Below are 18,017 nucleotides of genomic sequence, written 5' to 3'. Positions count from 1 at the left end.
AATACTGTTGGACGTATTCAAGATAAACTTCCAAATCTAACCTTAGCGCCGACCATCCATCTCTCTCACTCTCCCGAAGTACTTCGTACAGTGCTTAAATACTACTATAGCCATCTCGGCTATTCGGATGATCCCATCCCATTCCTGTGGACCCCCGATCTTCAATCTCTCTCGTTCCCCAGAACCCAGATCGACCAGTTCACGGTCACGGACCTGACCCTAATCGATAGGCGGCTCCGCCTGTGAAAGTACTGAACCGTCCGATCCTCTCTCGATCCATCAATCCTGCTTATGCTGCTCACTACCTTGCTTCCATTCCTTCCTTCGACGCGATCTTTTAACGCGCGGTTCTGACATAGCAATGCCAACCTACCCTATCCGGCGTCGACCGCGCGAGTGCAAGACGTGTATGCCATGTCGCGCCAGTAAAGTTCGCTGCGACCGCAATGTGCCCTGTGGCAATTGCGTGAAGCGCAATTTTTCTTGTTCCTACGGTCGCCCAGCGGCGAAGCTACCAGACCCTTCATCGATCGATATGGCCTCTTCATCTCTACAGTCTTCCTTCGCGCCGGCAATTGCCCCCGCATCTACCTATGCCGTTCCTCCTCCCGATGCTTCTTATCCTGCCGATCAACCGTCCGTATCTAGCGAGGATCCGGATCCAGATTTACCAGAGGTTATCGACATATCGCAGGCCGAGTGGAATGAGATTAACACCAAGATGGTTGCCATGGAACAGATCATCGGAAGCCTTCATTCTCTTTTCCAATCTCATTCGTCGCGCAAGCCAATAGAGGAATCTTCGTCGAAGAGGAAAGATTTTGACCGGTCAGAGGGTGTCTATGGTTCGAACTCATTGAGCACGGGTGCTGTCCATCTGGGATCTCGGTCGGCATTGGTGGATATCCTGAACAATTCAAGGGTCGATGAGGACACGGCGCAGGCATTACGCCAGGAAGACCTACTGGCGGACCTGGCATTGGGGAACGACTCGGTCGCGTATCCGTTCGTGGATCTGTGGTCTTCCGATCCATACACTTTCAACATCGCTGGGGTGTGCGCTGTCCTGCCTGATGATGAGCAATGTCGGCGGTATGTCGCAGTTTCGCAGTATTGGTAGAGACAGGTGTGAAACGATGCTAACAATCGACCTAGATTCATCTCATTTTATAAAGATATTGGCTCGGTATTATACCCCGTACTTACAGAACACGACAACCTTGAGCAAAAATCATACCAGTTACTCGAGGGAAGACGAAAGGCCGGGGGTGAATATAAGCCAGATGCCAATGGATTAGTTAAACCATATGGAATGGATTTGGTATTTCTCAGCTTGTTCTTTGCGGTGCTCGCCTCAGGCTGTCAACTATCAGATCTGCCTGCGCGAGACCGTGAACTGACATCATGGGTATACGGTTCGTAAACCTTGTGAAAACCCGCGTTGATCAGCGATGACTGACAGTCTACAGTCTCTTGTGCATATCAATGTCTGCGCATGTTGAATTATGTCTCCCAACCCACAGTGGAAATCATTCAAATTCTTCTTATAATCATCAATGTCTTGTCGTATAACATGAACGCTGGCGCATCATACACCTTGCTTGGTATGGTTCAATGGATTTGGCGAAGTGGACTTACAACTAATCCTGGTTAGGCATGACGGAGCGAATGTGTCTCTCGCTTGGACTTCATGTTGAGTCCACAGGCTTCTCTTTTGTGGAGCAAGCGGTGCGACGGCGCGTATGGTAAGTCGCATAATTTCTGGCTGGCTGGTTTCGTATTACTCACGTTAGCTAGGTGGACAATGGCCTTTCAGAACAGTCATTTCTCACTTGCGTATGACAGACCATCCATCACCATGGTCAGTCAACCGGAAATCCCGTATGATCCCAAATCCATGCCCGGACATCGAAACTACTTCGAAACCCTCTGTCGAGTGGTATCACTCTCTCTAGAAGTTTTGCGATCTCGAATGTATCCGGGTTCGCAGCAGCCACGATTTAATGAGATCCGCGAATACAAACAGCGGATGCAGCGCATCCTCGCCGAAGCTAGCCCGCACCTTCGTCGTCGCGATCTCTGTCGGACCCTAGCTGAGCATATTGAGCGCACCGAGTTGCGCCTCCATTCCTCGTATCTCCTTTCCGTTTTGTGTCGCATATCATTAGACAAACGATCGCATTTAGAAGAACAACGACGAGCGGTAATCCGAGAAGACTGCATCGACAGTCTCATCAACACCATCGATGCATTTGTTGACTTGCATGAGATCAACTCTCACTGCTCTCGGTCATGGATCAGCCTCCAACGATCGATTGCATCGGCTTTCTTGTTGGTGACCAACGATGACGGTGTGCGAACGTGGGAGCTTATTGACCGACTGGAGAAAGTTCTGGCCGATCATGTATATGAAAATGGAGATGCAGACCATAACACTCACACCGACTCCGCCAAGCACCTGTCTTCGTCACTCCGTGCTCTGCGTGAGATCCGCGGGGCGTTCTCTGCGCGCCGAGGTGTATTCGTCTCTTCGATACCCGGCCAAGAAGAAGCATTACAATTATCCAATATGTCTTCATCGGCATCCAGGAATTATGCTCCGCAGACGCTGCCAAACCTCGCCGCATCTCCAGGCTCTGCGCCTCGATCTGAGATTTACCACATGCAGAACATCTTGGATCAAGTATCGGATGTCATGCTTTTCCCAAACATGAACGGGAGTAGCCCAACAGTACCGGAAATCTGAACTCTGACAACTTATAGATATGACCTACATAGTCACTGGTTAGCTGATGAAGCGGGTGGAGATTCTGAACAGCGCACATACCCTACACCGTGCAATATAATGATATGATGGACATCAACAAGATCGGGATCTGATTCTGATTTTGGCAAACAAATATCCTCAGATACGTAGTCTTGCAGTCCCATAACCAATCCGGAAGGTCCCGTCCTCCTTTAATTCTTCTAGAAAAACGGATCAGAGAGGTTCCCGAGGTTCTAGTACTTGTATCTGGATTTATGTATTTATTGGGGGTAATTTACTTACTAGTAAAAGAGGAAACGTTCGGCCGGCCGAGAAATTCCCGCCGCCCGTTAGAGGTCATCTGATCGACTTTCCTCATTACTGTTTTCTCTCACTGGGCCCATCTAGCTAACTGAATAGGCCCTCGATCCTACTCAACTGAGCCTATCATTATTTTAATATAAAGCTTACACGGTCTCCACTGTGGGTACGAGTCTACCGTTCCGCATATGACAGTTGCAGCTTGGTTCGGTAGGCAGATTACGCTACTTTATACTAGTGAGGACGTTTCGCCCTCATTTTGAGACCTGTCTTGCGGCTAGACTCGGACGTATTCGATACGCTATTCTGAAGATTGCTGATCGTACTAAGGCATCACTAAGGTAGCGGAGGACACGAGTATACCTTAGTAGGAAGTCTATAACATAAAATACATACTCTACAGGTAATTCAACCCTTTTTGAATTTTTGGACGTTCTATTTTATACTAAAACCACATTAAATTTTATAAAACTACTCCGTGATGAAGAGAACTATGAAACCTGTCCGGTGTTAGCGATGTCAAAAATGAGATTGACTCTGGTAGTCGTTATTTCACCCTCAACCTTTGAAGTCTCAGGGTTGACAAGTATCTGTTCACCGTTGAAGTCCCAAAGATAACAGCTCATATCCAATTTCGACCTGCATCCAGCACTGATTCCAGAACTAAATATTTGGGCTAAATCACCAAGGTATACCCTGTCTGCCCCGTTAGGAGCCGGGATGCTGCATGGGGATAACGAATGAACATTCAGGGTTCTATTGAGGCTGTCTGCATTTTGCGTTCTCTCATATCAAATTCTACACTGGTCCAAATCCTTTTCATTGAGCTTCACCGCTATTTGGGGAGATTGTGAGGCTCTGTGGCCGTTCATCTGGACTTTTACTCTACGCCCCTTGCCGAAAACATGGGGCCCAACCTCACACCTAACACCCAAGTATCAATTGACAATGAAGTCATATTAAGTTTGTCATCTCTAGCGTCTTTGATAATGACCGAATCCGAAGAGGTGCCGTGTTCTGGTTGTACCCCCAAGCGCCAAAACCATATCAGCTAGCACAGTAACCTACAATGGTTCTATGGAACCGGTGATCGAGGTGCATGGTAGGTACTAAGTTCGTTCTCAAAGACCGAGGCTTAAGTCCAGTGAAACCAACCTACAAAGCCACCAAAACTAGATTCATCCAAGAGAACAGCACAATCCCGATCCCATCCGTCGTCCAAGACTGGGCAGAAGATAACGGACGACACTTCACAATGGTAGAACGCATACCAGGGAAGACGCTCGAAGAAACATGGCCATCGATGCCGTAAGCAGATTGAGAAAGACTAGAAAAACAAACAGCCGATTAATCAACCAACTCCGTCAATTCTACTCGCCAAAGATGCAAAATGTGCATGGAAAGCCACTATATGACGGCTTCCTTTTCGGCATGTCTGACAACTCGCATGGCCTGCTTTCAATAGATAATGAACTATGGGTCGACATGGCCCAGGGCCTGGGTCATGATGTGCCCCAGTGATTCTCTCGCACCTTCGTCTGGAAATGCCATCTACTTATCCGTAGACGTTCACTCATGGTGATTTGACACTTTGTAGCATGATGTTGACCCGGAGACGTGCACTTTGACGGGTATTATTCATTGGGAGAGCTCGGGGTATCTCCCTGTTTGGTGGGAGTTGTAAAGTGCGGAATTGGGCTTTTCAGATGATGATGTTGATTGGAAAGAACTGCTCAAGAATAACACGCCGGATTATTCTGTTGCTCGTGAGTTCTGAAGAAATATGTATGTTTGTCGTGGGGTAAAATCGGACTGGGCGAAGGAGAGAAGGAAAGGGGTCTGGAAAGAGTGTGGATTAGACATGTCTAGTGGGGTAGGTAAGGAATAGGTGCTGGAATCTATGGAATATATTTGACGTGTCAATCTACGACGATCCCAATTACCTTCCAAGGGTTTTCAAGGTCAGGTCGATATTTCCAAAGTCATTCACTCCAGGGCTTGTTACGAGACTCACTTAATCATCACAACGTGGCATAGTGCGCCCTGAAGCAGCATGATAATACTATAGTAAATATGCCTCTGGGACGGCTTTATCCTGAAATATTCCTCATTTAATTTCTCGTCCACCTACTCAACGAAAATATGAGCTAAATCAGATCCAGGTTTCTGAATCCCGAAAGGTTTATGGAAGATTTGCAAGCACAGAAGTTCATTGTCTTCGGTATTCCGGCGAACTATATCGATAAAGAAAGGAGACAGGTGCTATGATCCATAAGGATAAGAGCGTGAACGTGACAACTAGGGCCTAGCAGAAGATGACTCCGGCCACCAGACCATTGCATAAATGGAAATCCCGGGACCGCCTGGTTGTAGACTTGCATCGGCAGCAACCTTGTATTTGCCCAGGAGAATTTCCTCGATTTCTTTGAACCCTAGAGATAGATAGAGGTTTCGAGAACCTTTGCTCGTAGCTTCGAGCCAGATGGGAAGGTTTTTGGACTCTACTGTCTTCTGATGGTCGATCATAATCGCTTTAGCAAGACCTGTATTAGAGGTCAATAATGTGAAAGCCATACAATGAAGGGATTTCAAGGTCATACTTACCTTTCCCCCGGTGTTCATGTTTCGTGCCAATGCTAAAAATGTAATAGTACCGCTTCTGACCGTGAAGTCCGATCTTTTTGGCGCGGTCTGTCATTCCTGAGAATTCAGTCCAGAGTCTCTGGGAATAAGTTCTTTAGTCAATCACATTCCAGTCTATACGACTGCTCAAATCCTGAACATACCCAGAAGCCAGCGAACCCCATTCTCCACAGGACACAGAGAAACCCTGCAGAGAGAAGAGTCCAAAGATTGTCAATATATTTCCCAGGTGGTAAAATCACCGAGGCAGCCTTCCAATTGTCGGCTTCGGTGATCACTGCACCGTTTAGTAACGCAGATCTAACCAGGATAGTCCAATAGGTCGGCAGATATGCCAAACGTTGTTCCCTCGGCATCTCCAGCAGCATGTAGGTGATTACAGGGTCGGTATCAAAGACATGTCCATTCAAACGAGCGACTAGACTCAGCATCTCTAGATAATTGTCAACATTCTTTGTAAATATATGTTCCAGTCGACTCACCATTCTTGCCATGTTTGAGGGGGATTAGTGCCTGGGCCATGATTGTGGGTAATGATGATGATTTCAGAAACACCAATCCACTTGGGTAAGGAATTTATAGTCTGGCGCCACAAGATGATCATTATTGAGGAGTGGAAGTAGAGTGTAAGGTTAAGATAAATAACTAATGTAACTAAGTCTAACAACGTAAGCAAATTGTTATATAAGCTGGCTTTATTTTCTAAGGGAAACCGTGAAGGGAAGGATGCCAAAACCTCAGCTCCAAAGCAAACTCCTCAGATTTGAGAGATTCAGGCTATAAAGTTATTGAAATCTAAAATGTCTGATTCAGAATATAGCACAGTCTCATACCGAGAAAGAGTAAATGCGTACCTAGTTATGTAGATGTAGATGCAAAGTGCTATATAGGCAGGACGACGACCTGATTTACACTGATTAGCATGCAAAGTTTATGCAGCTTGATACATGAACACTTATGCTGCATTGAAAAAATAAAAATACCTATCTAGATTCTGAATAAATACGTTGATGATTCAAGGTTAATGACGTAAGGCACCAAGCTGTATGTAATCCCGGTACCGGGGGTTGAACCATACTTCAATACTCACATCCTCATAGTATCCTATATCTCAACAAATATATCCCGAGCTTCAAGTCACTTTTCATTTAATTCTAATCGCTTATCGCGCAGAAAGCAATGGCGCTAGTGCATTTCTATAATTCAAACACCTTCATCTCCAGCTTCCATCCAACTTTCTCATCAACATTCCCTTCCCAACCCTTTTCAAAGATTTTGTATTTCAAACTTCATCATGGAGGAAGAAAAAAAAGAAATCAAGGATAAGTACGTTGACTTTGCGAGCCAGGGTCCTATCTCTGTCAAGCCTGGTGGCTGGAGAGACCGAGAAAGCAGGAAGGCAAGCCTTTCTAGCCTTTCTAGCCTTTCTGCTGCCTCGCAGCCCTCGCAGCCCTCGCAGCCCTCGCAGCCCTCGCAGTTTTGGCCTTCTGTTGCTATGCCTGCTTTTCGAGACCAGGCTGCCGATCTTGGTAGTGCTTTGGCTGCACCTATTAAGCAGGAACCCCGTGAGCTTGCCCCAAACCAAACTGCTACTAGTCAGACTCCTACTCGCCAGAAGGCCCTTGTCCTTGTACCTGCTCCCGGTGAACCGTCTTCTCAAGTGAATGGTCCCATAATCAACAAGAATCTTATTCTCAACAGGAGTGACCTCAACAAAATTTCCGTTCGCAATAAGAGGCCTATCTTCAACAAGAGCATGCCAAGCCAGGACGGACTCACTCTCCTGTTTGTGGACATTCAAATTGGATTAGTCAATAAAATTCTCAACAACGAAGAGTTTCTCACTCGCGCCGGACAGGCCCTACAGCTTGCCCGCATCCATGGTATTAACGTCATCCACGTCAATACTAGTTTTCGCCCTAATTACCCCGAGGCACACATTAACAATGCCACAATGCAAGCTGTCTTTTCCGCTCCAGCTTATCAAGATGGGGACCCTTCTGTTCAATTCCATTCTGCTGTTGAGCCCCTTCTCACTGAGGCTACTGTTACCAAGCGCCGTGTCTCGGCATTCTTTGGCACTGACCTGGACACCCTTCTTCGTTCATCCAACACCACCAAAATCGTCATCGGTGGCCTCGTGACCAGTGGTGCCGTTCTATCGACTGTTCGATTTGCTACCGATAGCGATTACAAGGTTGTTCTCCTGCGCGACGTGTGCATGGATCAAAACATGGAGATGCATGATTTCCTGATGGATAATCTGTTCCCCCGCCACACCGAGGTTATCAAGATGAAAGATTGGATCACCAACACCTTCGACCGCCGCTACTGGAAGAAGACTTAGAGTTTTCATTCTGATGCCATGGAATGTCGATTTTTTACGCCCGTTACGATTGAGTGACAAGTCTCGTCCTACGGACGATTGCGATTCTTTGCTTTTATTCCCCATATGACTTGTCTGCGTTGATCACTTTTGATCAATTTGACATCTTGCTCTTTTTCCATATTCCTTGTACTTGTAACCTATCTTGCCACGATATGTACGCTCACAGTAGGAGATGCCGTGCGTAATACGTACGCTTTTTTCCTATTGATTCTAGTTACTTCAATTTCTCTATCGAGGACGCTTGGACTGTTCTTGATATCGCCACGCTTGCTTGAATAACAAATCGCAAGGTAGGTACGACACCATTTTTGTAATGATTCACTAACGTAGGTACGTGCTAATATTCAGGCCATTTTATGATTTGTTTGTGGTCCAAATGTTTCATTACTATGGTGCGTTTGAAGGTTGTTGTTATCTTAGGTATAGTTGTCTGTTAAACAGATGACCCCAGATCGAGCCTCCGAGATCACGAAGTCAAATTTTTGACTCTCCACACATTTGAAGCCATCCCTTAAGACTCCGGCAAAGAAGAATATCAAGCATCAATCGTCGCAACCTCACTTCGTTCCAATTACTTCTCCATCCTCATGGGCACCGTCGTCGAAATATGTTTGTTTTTCCGCCCTCACATGTCCCATTACACCTACCAGTTACCTCATCTATGGACGGGGCTGCACTCTTAGTGAGCGAAGGAGAACATCAATCGATCCGCTCTCCAAGGTTTTTTTCCAATGTTGTTTATCCTAGATACTTCACCTTCTTTGGACACTTGGATATTCTTTGATACCGCTATAGCTTTGTTTGAATACAAAAGATGTAAGGCAGTGCTCGCGGTGTTTAACCTGAGAAGTAAATGTTCAGGCCACCATGTAGTTTGTCTGGCCGGGTGTTTTATGGTATTATTCGTACCTACCTAGTATTTTACAGTTGTCCAAATGGAGATGGGCCCGGGCCGAGCCTCCCGAGGTGATCCATTCCGTGTCCACAAGGTGATTTTCAAATTGTATAAATTATCCACTCCATGGATCTCGCTAGCTCGACTTGGATAAATACAAGATGAGCATCTGATAATCAAGATTCTAAGTGGTAATTTGTAAATTCTTTAGATATTCCGTCATAGCTTCACCTTCGGCGCAGCGCAGCACGATGGCTCCGGGTGCAAAGTGGACTGGTTAAAGGTTTGTGCGGATTGTGGGACATCCAGTGCCGGGTTCTTAGTGAAAAACCCATCAGGCTTTAGCATAATACTGACTCGCTCCATGGGCATGACGGGGAAATCCTCAATGCGAGGGTTATGAGTGAGACCGAAAGCTATAAGCCACAGTTAGCAAGTGCCAAAACATCAATCACACTTGGCAGAGATGACTTACTATGCCATAGAACAAGGTCCTCATTCTCCACAATATCATCTCGACCAGCCCATACTTCGACGCCATCAGAGCTCTTGCTCTGATTTGTGAACTCGCCGGCTGCGAAGAGCTCATCTTCTTGGTACTTCGTGACCCAGATTGGGCGGGTTGCAAACTGCGCTCGCTTCAGTCCGAAGGACTTGGGGGAAGAGAGTATCATCTGGGCGGGTGAAGTCATCAATTTATAGGCGATGGGGTGGTGCGTAATGGGGTTAATGATGCTATCGTTTCGGATCTTGAACACGCGGTGCTTCTCCACGCTTGTGAATGCACTGCCGCTCTTTTTGATAGTGTTCTTCTGGGAAGTATAGCCGACGAGCCATGAGTTCGATTCATCCTCAGGCATAGCGACGCTATCTTCATAATAAATGGTGTTCTTGAATCCATCTAGTGCCGGGTCAATGCGCACGGAGAACAGATGCTGGTGGAATGGAGCCATCACTCCCGGGCCAACATTTGTACCCCATGGTACGGTCTCGCCGTTTTCGTGGTCGAAGGGAACGGTAGACAGGATACCGGTTGCGCGGACTTCGAGTTCGATATTAGCTGCTTGGTCGAAGATGAACGCGAAAATGTATTCGTAGTTTGCGACGGTGCAGATCATCTGAATTACGAGCTGGCGGTTACGAACAACCGTTGCAGCACCGCTGCGGTAGTTGGTGTGCTTGTGCTGGAGGCCGTTGTCTTGCTCGTGCATGCAGATCACATTCTCGAGTTTGACGGGTGTCCCCTTGGCATCAGTACGATATCCATCGAAATACTTAATATGGCCGAGACAGTCACAGCCAAGCGAGAGTTGATTGGCTGTGATACCGAAACCAACATCACCGACGTCGAATGCCTGCTTCCGGTGGTAGGGAGCACGGGGGTCTATTATTTTTCAGTCCTGTGCTATAAATATTGGGAGAAAACAAGTTGACAAACCTCCATATGGAACGGTCATCTCAGAAACCGAAAGACGGTAGAATGTGTTGCGACCGTCATATGTAATATTGTGGAGGACCAAGCCTTCGCGGTTGTTGAAACCAACGCGGAAGCGCCACTTCTGCCATGAGACTGCATTTCCAGTGACCGAGAAAGATGCTCCCTCGGGTTGCTGCACAATATAAGGCTTAAGGTCGGTGCGCAACGGCACATCTAGAAGGTCGTGTGCATACTGAACGGCAGCAACTGGCTTCCAGGGCTGTGTCTCAATAGTCTGGGAGTCTATACCACCAGGAAGATAGTCCACACGAACCAGATCGCGAGCAATACCATCAAAGACTGGTGAAAATTTACATGGCAGAGAGTATTGGTTACTCTGGGCATGATCTGTGGCCACAATGTACATGTAGCACTGGACTAACCGACGGGTTTCTTTAGGATCATCAGTACCATAGATCCAAGGATCTACGGCGACTGTCATTCCAGCTGGAAGCTTCAATTTCTCAATCTCTGCCTGGACAACAGGGTGGCTTAGACAGAGCTCTTCCAACTCTATCATCTCATCGATATCGACGGGGCCCTGGATAGTTTCAGATTAAATCATCGCATATATTTTTAGATTTTGATAATGACGTACCTGAACTTCTTTGGGAAGTTCCTTCGCCGACACAATAGACTTGGTATCTGCGTTCAACATGGCCTTATAGAATGATCCATTGTCCAAACGGTGGAAATAAGACATCAAGATACGCACAGGCTTAGCTGGGAGTGGCTTGCCTAGCCGTTCGGCTTCAATGTACGGGACTGTCTCATGCTTGGCTGGTTCCTGAAGATCGATACGCTTGTACCGCAACTTGACGCCCGGGAAAGCAGATTCCAAGATATTCACGGCCAGTTGGATCTCCTCAGGAGTGATAGGATCGAAGGGGTGAAGTGAGGTCATGATTAATGAATATGATAGCCTAGTCAACCTTGGATCTTGGAACAAGAGAGAGGAACGTTGGACCTTTTATGTACTCAGTTGATGCCAAGCTCAATTCCTGATTAGGTAAATCTACCGACAAGTCGCGGGGATAGAGAGATATGATTGGTCAAGTTTAATCCACCAGGCGTATGTTTATCTCTTTACGATTTAGCGTGTAATCTAGCTGATAGCCGTCGTTTTACTATTGGCCACAACTTTTATCATATCCGGCTGGTTCCATCCAAATATCGGTCTATACGCCTTCATCCACACTTATGAGATGGACTTCGGGGGGTATTGATATCTTATTTATTAACGGCCGTGCTTATAAATTGTAATGTTCCCCCTACTGTTATTCAACAGTAAACTCTGCAGACAGTGAGTTTCTTCGATCGAAGAATCTGATTATGTCTTCAAAATTTATTCATACAAAACATCTCACCGAAGTCGCTTGCGTCTTTTTCCAGCAAGTCAATAATGAACTGGATGCCTAGCCAGATTCTATTAAGGTGCAGGTACAAGTGCAAGCCGTATGCGTCATCCAGGGCTGGAATGCGCTACACAGGGGCCGATCCAAGGCTTCTGGGATAAGTGTCAACAACAATGGATTCTCATATTGAACGACTTGATGGCAAAATTGATATATTCATTCAAGGATCAACTGTTTCTTCTCTCATTGACAAAGAGAGAGAAAGCGGATGTTCGGTTTCTATAATGTCAAGAAAGGGTAGGTTTTCACAGCCCCAGATCAGATCTCCCTTTCTCGATCTCCCTTTCTAGATCTGACGCGACTGAACATTCCTCATCGAAAGGGCCAGACCTTCAAGATTATAAAACCAAGTCGCGTCTCTAACCTTCCACACACCCTGTTCTCGCAATCCAATCTCGACATTTGACACCAGCCGACCAAGCTCTATAGACATGAGCACGATATACCCCATTTAATTCGCAACAACCTTGGACATAGTTGTTTCCTTGAAATAAACAACCGCTTTCCCCTCGCGCACTTTCAGCATGTGGAGTGCGTTCATAGCACTCGTGTTTGTTGGCGTCGATTACGCCTCAGCACACATCTATGGCCATAGGCACATACATCGATCGAATGGGTACAATCTACCTGCAGACGTGCTAGAGCCCAGAGACTTGAACCAATTTGACGCTATCCACATGCCCACTGATCCGTCAATCGAATTTCGAACCCTCACTACGACTGTATATGCAGATTGTGTGGAACTTGCTACCACATCGGCTTTCCTCCGTAAGATTCTAGATGTGCCTGTACGGGAGCCAACACAAGCCAAGTCAGAATATTCTCAAGTCATGGCTCATTGGTCTAAGTCTTCTGCATTTGAGCCGACTCCGAATGTCCTCACGACTATCACTGAGATAGATGTTGTGACTGAGGCGGGCATTAGCACAAGAAAATCTCAGTCAACATCATTTCCCACCCTCGAAAGTAATACTGCGAGCACTGGCACACGAGTTCCAAAGCCTTTGATTATGCACGGAACTGCACGACCTACGTCAAACACAAACAGAACAGAGTCACCTAGTCACTTAGCCAGTGTCAATGGTGGTACAGCGAGTACTAGTACTAGAAGACTAAGTCATTCCATCAATCATGGCATTGCACAACCTACAGCAATCACCTCAACTCATACTTCTGCATCTGCTACCCATCTCAGTCCTACAAAAACACGGTCCAGCACCAGTAGAACTGCTATAAAAACGGGTTCTCACACGACCATCGGGTCCATAAAGCATGATGCTCAGCGACCTGTCTCTAACAAAACCAGAACAGAGTCTTCACCTCACAGCAAAACTGGTGCCACCGGTGGCAAATCAATCACTGGCACTAAAATACCAGGCCATCCAACGAAGCACGGTATTGAGCGACCTGTACCAACCACCACAAACCGTGAGCCTGCATCTGGTATCGAGCCGAATTCTGCGAAGACACATACCAGTATCACAAGCCGCCCTACAGAAATGGGAACTGCCTCATTTATACCACCAATTCACCATTTTGAAGACCGACCTGTATCCGAAACAACTCACACGAAGCCCGAACCTGGCCTCCTAGGTCTCCCCCGTCTGCCAGACATACTTCCTGCAACAGCAGTACTTGAAATTCCATCGGAGATAGGCGAAGCCCTTGATCCACAGAACTCGCCTCTCCCAGATGACATGCAGTGGACATCGATTCCAAAAGACGGAGCATTCTCTACAGATGGATTTGGAGGACGCACCTTGCCAAAAGGCACAGAGATCGGATACAAAGGCAACGTCGGCATACCATGGGGCAGCAACATAATCGCCGTCAGCCCGACTGAAGCACACCGGTACAAATACGTGGTCCAATTCTCTGGTCCCAAATTCGAGCCCTGGACAGTGCTTCTTTGGAACAAAATTGGCCCTGACGACAAGATAGATGGGTGGTATGGGCATTCTGCCTTGGAGTTCGTTCTGGCACCCGGTGAGACTGAGTACGTTGCCTTTGACGAGGATTCAATAGGTGGATGGGGTGCAGCACCTGGGAACAGTATTCCTATTGATCAGTTTGGTGGATACACCTCTACTTGGGGCGAGTTTTCGTTTGGTGACAAGGAGAATAAAGGCTGGTCGGGCTGGGATGTTTCTGCAATCCAGGCACAGATTGCACATCAGGATGTACAAGGGATGCGCATCTGTCAGGCTGATGGGATGGGTTGTTCGATTATAACGCCTCAAGCTAAGAATGTGGTCAATGCTTATACGGAGTCACAACGTCACGAAGATGGGATTGGGGGCGCTTCTTCTCCTGGTCCAGTTCGATTGGTGGCTCAGCTTGACTATCAAGAGTAGTACTTCATGTTTATACCAATTTAATGACGAAAAGCAACTTCACTTTAACTTTGATTTTGATCCGATTCCTATAAGAAAACCCGATAACTAGTATAATAGTCTTTTAATATGCAGAAGCCATAAGATAGCCTTTCTTGGTCTCTCAAGAACAATTCACCGGCATCATGACCGGAGATAATTCCAGAGGTTTTGGAAAAGTATGGTATCCAGCCTTCAAAGTCTCCCTAATCACTACTAGTAAGACTTATAGCGCAACATACTGATAAAACGTTTGAAACTTTGTCTTGATAGCACCTCACTCCTCCCAAGACAATCTCCAGAACCCATATTTCGAGAAGAACTCTCTAGCAACAATTTTCCATACATGATAGCAAACAAAGCCCCAGCCACACTAGGCATCGTCGTCATTTGTGGAATTATCCGAAGGCCAAGCAATTCTGGAATAATCTTATAACCAAGCTCTTATTATCTAGCAATTTTACTAACTCCACAGGATAGAAATCAGTGGTAGCCTGTAGCCTGTTCTTTATCTTCCAACTCTCGTATCGATGGGAATTTGCGTATAAACCCGCATAAACCGAGTCTCAGTATTCTATGATGGATCTTCACAATTTCAATATACTCTTCATAACGATGATTATTTCGTCCAATCCACATAGTAAAATAGTGTAATTTGAGAGAGTGATAGAGAGAGATACCGATTGATGCTCAGTACTTAGCTCTTCCTCCAATTTTTCAACAGTTCAACAGCTTTGCAGTCTAGATTTTGATTGGGTAGTTATCCTCTAGCTAAAAAACAACTTGAGTAGCCCTGAACGAGCTCGCTCAAGCGTGAAAAGGGCGGTCTCAGCAAACACTAACAAAGATGGGTTCTAGCAGGAGAATGGTGCTCACTTCCACCTAGCACCTATTTTACCTAGCGTTCAATTTTACCTAGCGTTCATTTTGACGTAGCGCTCACTTTGACATAACGTTTACTAACTATACCTAGTATTAATTTGTACTAAGATTGAGCGCCAGCAACTCAGCGCCAGATGAATGTAAATTGAGATTCTAGACCAGTCCACTGCATGAAGGTGCAATGTACATGAGATGAAATGGATGTGAATAAACATTTGAATGCTGTGCTCAGGTGCCTGATAAATGAACTCTTAGTCTTAGATAGCTGTAAGAAGCGGGCGTCTTGGGACTTTCTTTAAGGCTTGATTGGCTGTATATACAAATCTGAAAAAATCTTGAGGCGACGCATATATGCAGTTCTGCTAATTATGTGACTGAGTTAAAGCCAAACCCCTTGGGTCCGTGCGGTTTGAATTGCTCTAAATCAGAAAGCCCTCATCCTCCAACCGACGTTAAGTCAGTTCCAGCCACCTGAGCAATTATTTCTGAACAGATGCCCAGGTAGTTAGGGCAGTCAGAAGATGGCAGCTATCAAACTCCAGAAGATCTGGGAATTTGCCCGTGCTACATATTGTTCAAATAAGAATTGACTTAGAGAATTTCTGATTGCTTTGTATTAAGGAAATAGTTAATGTGAAGATCAAAACTGGACAGATACAGAGCTTATATGAATTCATAAGAAACAAGACCCCAGGAGCTAGGTCTGGAATTTAAACAGGGTATATTGAAAGGTGAAACCCCATAAATACAGGGAAAAATGAAATGAAAGAGAGCCCCAATTCTTCTTCTGCCTAGTTACCTCGCAGGGAGAGAAACATACTCGGTTCCAAATTCACTTATTTCTGCCTCTGGCTTTGGGGTATTGTGTTTTTTGAAGAAGTAGAAGACAGCTCCAACGATCAGGGATAGACCGACAACACCTCCAATCACACCTCCAGCAATGGGGCCGGCATGACTTGAGGAGCCTTTATTGATTGGTGTGCTTGTTGGAGTTGCGCTTGTAGTAGAGCTGGTCGAGAAGCTTGAGGTTGGCGCAGTCGTGATGCCTGCAGTAGCTGAGGTCAAAGTTATCGTATCGGCTAAATATCATCAGTGTTTAGTGGCAGTACCAAAAATGATCTTAAGAATAAAAGACTCACTCATTACATAGTTCCGGTAAATGGCAGTAGGGTCTTGATTTCCCATGCACCAAAATGCAGTTTTTGACCATCCATCTGTTGATTTTTCATGTTGTTCGTAGATTGTCACAGAATTGCAGGTTTGTGTTATGCCATCCCAGCTGTGCTATCGTCAGCCCTTGATCAAGGTATGACCGGAGAATATCTCTTACCAATCATAGGTATAGTAGCCAGTATTTCCCGCTGCATCGGTGGTCTTCGCATTGTAAACCTGGATACTTCCGGACAGACAAGTTGTTGGGACACCGCATGAGGCACAGGATGCTGGGAAAGAACACCCAGACGTGGGGCAGCAGTCAACGAAAGCATCGTTAGTACCGCCAGCAACTAGAGTTTTGAGATTGGATGGGCAGAATGTTGCAGTGACTAGGTAGATCTTTTAGTGAGAGACAAAGTTGAGTAAGAACTGAGCAACTTACTGCCGCCATCCGTGCTATACCAGCCCTTGAACGCAACATCAGTCGCGGACGAGAATGTGATGGTGGATTTTGAGATATTGACAGTGGGCGTTGCCGTCGTCATCTCTTCCAATGTTTACTAGATGAGCAGGAAGATAATTTGAGTTGGACACTGAAGTGATAGGCGAACTAGGGGTTGGATGTCTTTTCACAGTAAGCAGTTCATGGATTTTGTTTCCAGCTGACGGCTGAATCCTTCGGCGACCTCGTTAGTTATAGTCAACGTAGCCAATTGATATCAAGGAAGAACTGCACTTGATAGGTCCAACCAAGACTTTACAAGGCCTCGGGAAATACTAGCCGACGGATTCAACCTTGAAAACGAAGAACCGTTAGCTGATTCAAACAGCGGAAATTAAATGTACCAGTCCTACATAGACAGAGCTGCACAAAGCCATGGCATAGATGGAGTGTACCGTTTAAAAATGCGGATCTTACTAGTAATCCACTTTAATTTACCGCGGGCTGTTTTTTGTTACTGAAGACACTGAAATTATTAGCGACATGACACTAAATAAGCAAATTTGGGGTCTATCTGCATGCACGTCCCTCTAAGGTGGGGGCCGCGGGGATGACGATGAGGATCCTTACTGGGACGGTCCCTACAGATTTTTGGCCTTGCAAGGCTATATAGTATTTAATATTAGCAGTTTGACTGTGGCGTTGTCCCTCTTGAAAGGGAAGGCGACCATCTCAAGGGATTTCTTAAAATCTGCCTTCCCAACCTTTCACATGATGGCTTGGTCTACTTGTTTTGTACTTTCCAAGCATGGTTGAAGGAGAAAATGATGCTGATCTGATTTAGATGTATCCATATTCAGTGCATCAGGAGCTTTGCGATATGATCGGGGATATGATCGGAGCCCTAATGTCTACCCAACCATTCTAACCTACGCCCCACTTAAGTCTACGTCGTCTAGATGAGAGTATTCAAGTACAAAGTAAGCACTAATGTACTGTCTTGAAAGTTATTGATCCTTTAAAGACCTAACCCTAAGAATTATTGCAACAAAGTGGACTTAGTGGGTAAATACATTTATCCACCACCAATCATAAGATGAACTTGGAGGATCGAGACTGCAAAGTACAATTCTTATCCTGTAGCCTGTACCAACCAATTTGGTTGGAAGTATCAACATTGAAGTATGAAACAGTATCTCGGCATACAAGTGGGGCCATAAATTGTACGATTCCTCGATATAACCATGCAGCATCACGGTCCTTGCACGTGGACACCTGGG

General features: G+C 45.9%; 6 protein-coding genes across 6 annotated transcripts; 3 read left to right on the top strand and 3 right to left on the bottom strand.

The window, feature by feature from the left end:
- Positions 1-361: 361 nt before the first annotated feature.
- On the top strand, positions 362-2,746 carry N7495_008660 (uncharacterized protein; the record flags this gene model as incomplete). Its single annotated transcript, XM_057211311.1, has 5 exons — positions 362-1,092; positions 1,156-1,415; positions 1,470-1,604; positions 1,655-1,745; positions 1,798-2,746. The coding sequence occupies 5 exons, from the start codon at positions 362-364 to the stop codon at positions 2,744-2,746; spliced, it is 2,166 nt and encodes a 721-aa protein (XP_057060854.1).
- Positions 2,747-5,365: 2,619 nt separating this feature from the next.
- N7495_008659 (GNAT family N-acetyltransferase) lies at positions 5,366-6,232 on the bottom strand (the record flags this gene model as incomplete). Its single annotated transcript, XM_057211310.1, has 4 exons — positions 5,366-5,610; positions 5,672-5,789; positions 5,854-6,143; positions 6,193-6,232. 4 exons carry the CDS (start codon positions 6,230-6,232, stop codon positions 5,366-5,368), a joined length of 693 nt encoding a protein of 230 aa, XP_057060853.1.
- Positions 6,233-7,004: 772 nt separating this feature from the next.
- N7495_008658 (cysteine hydrolase family protein) lies at positions 7,005-8,057 on the top strand (the record flags this gene model as incomplete). The annotated part of the gene is made up of 1 exon (XM_057211309.1): positions 7,005-8,057. One exon carries the CDS (start codon positions 7,005-7,007, stop codon positions 8,055-8,057), a length of 1,053 nt encoding a protein of 350 aa, XP_057060852.1.
- A 1,156-nt stretch (positions 8,058-9,213) lies between these two features.
- Positions 9,214-11,375, bottom strand: N7495_008657 (copper amine oxidase; the record flags this gene model as incomplete). Its single annotated transcript, XM_057211308.1, has 4 exons — positions 9,214-9,410; positions 9,470-10,378; positions 10,433-11,012; positions 11,070-11,375. 4 exons carry the CDS (start codon positions 11,373-11,375, stop codon positions 9,214-9,216), a joined length of 1,992 nt encoding a protein of 663 aa, XP_057060851.1.
- A 1,035-nt stretch (positions 11,376-12,410) lies between these two features.
- N7495_008656 (uncharacterized protein) lies at positions 12,411-14,240 on the top strand (the record flags this gene model as incomplete). The annotated part of the gene is made up of 1 exon (XM_057211307.1): positions 12,411-14,240. One exon carries the CDS (start codon positions 12,411-12,413, stop codon positions 14,238-14,240), a length of 1,830 nt encoding a protein of 609 aa, XP_057060850.1.
- A 1,695-nt stretch (positions 14,241-15,935) lies between these two features.
- On the bottom strand, positions 15,936-16,840 carry N7495_008655 (uncharacterized protein; the record flags this gene model as incomplete). Its single annotated transcript, XM_057211306.1, has 4 exons — positions 15,936-16,219; positions 16,280-16,419; positions 16,471-16,684; positions 16,738-16,840. 4 exons carry the CDS (start codon positions 16,838-16,840, stop codon positions 15,936-15,938), a joined length of 741 nt encoding a protein of 246 aa, XP_057060849.1.
- Positions 16,841-18,017: the final 1,177 nt, after the last annotated feature.

This window comes from Penicillium taxi (assembly GCF_028828555.1).
Source record: "Penicillium taxi strain IBT 34144 chromosome Unknown utg000005l_segment0_segment0, whole genome shotgun sequence".
In the NCBI taxonomy this organism is placed as follows: Eukaryota; Fungi; Ascomycota; class Eurotiomycetes; order Eurotiales; family Aspergillaceae; genus Penicillium; species Penicillium taxi.
The sequence above is the reverse complement of the archived record's forward strand: the minus strand, read 5'-3'. Positions and strand labels throughout refer to the sequence as shown.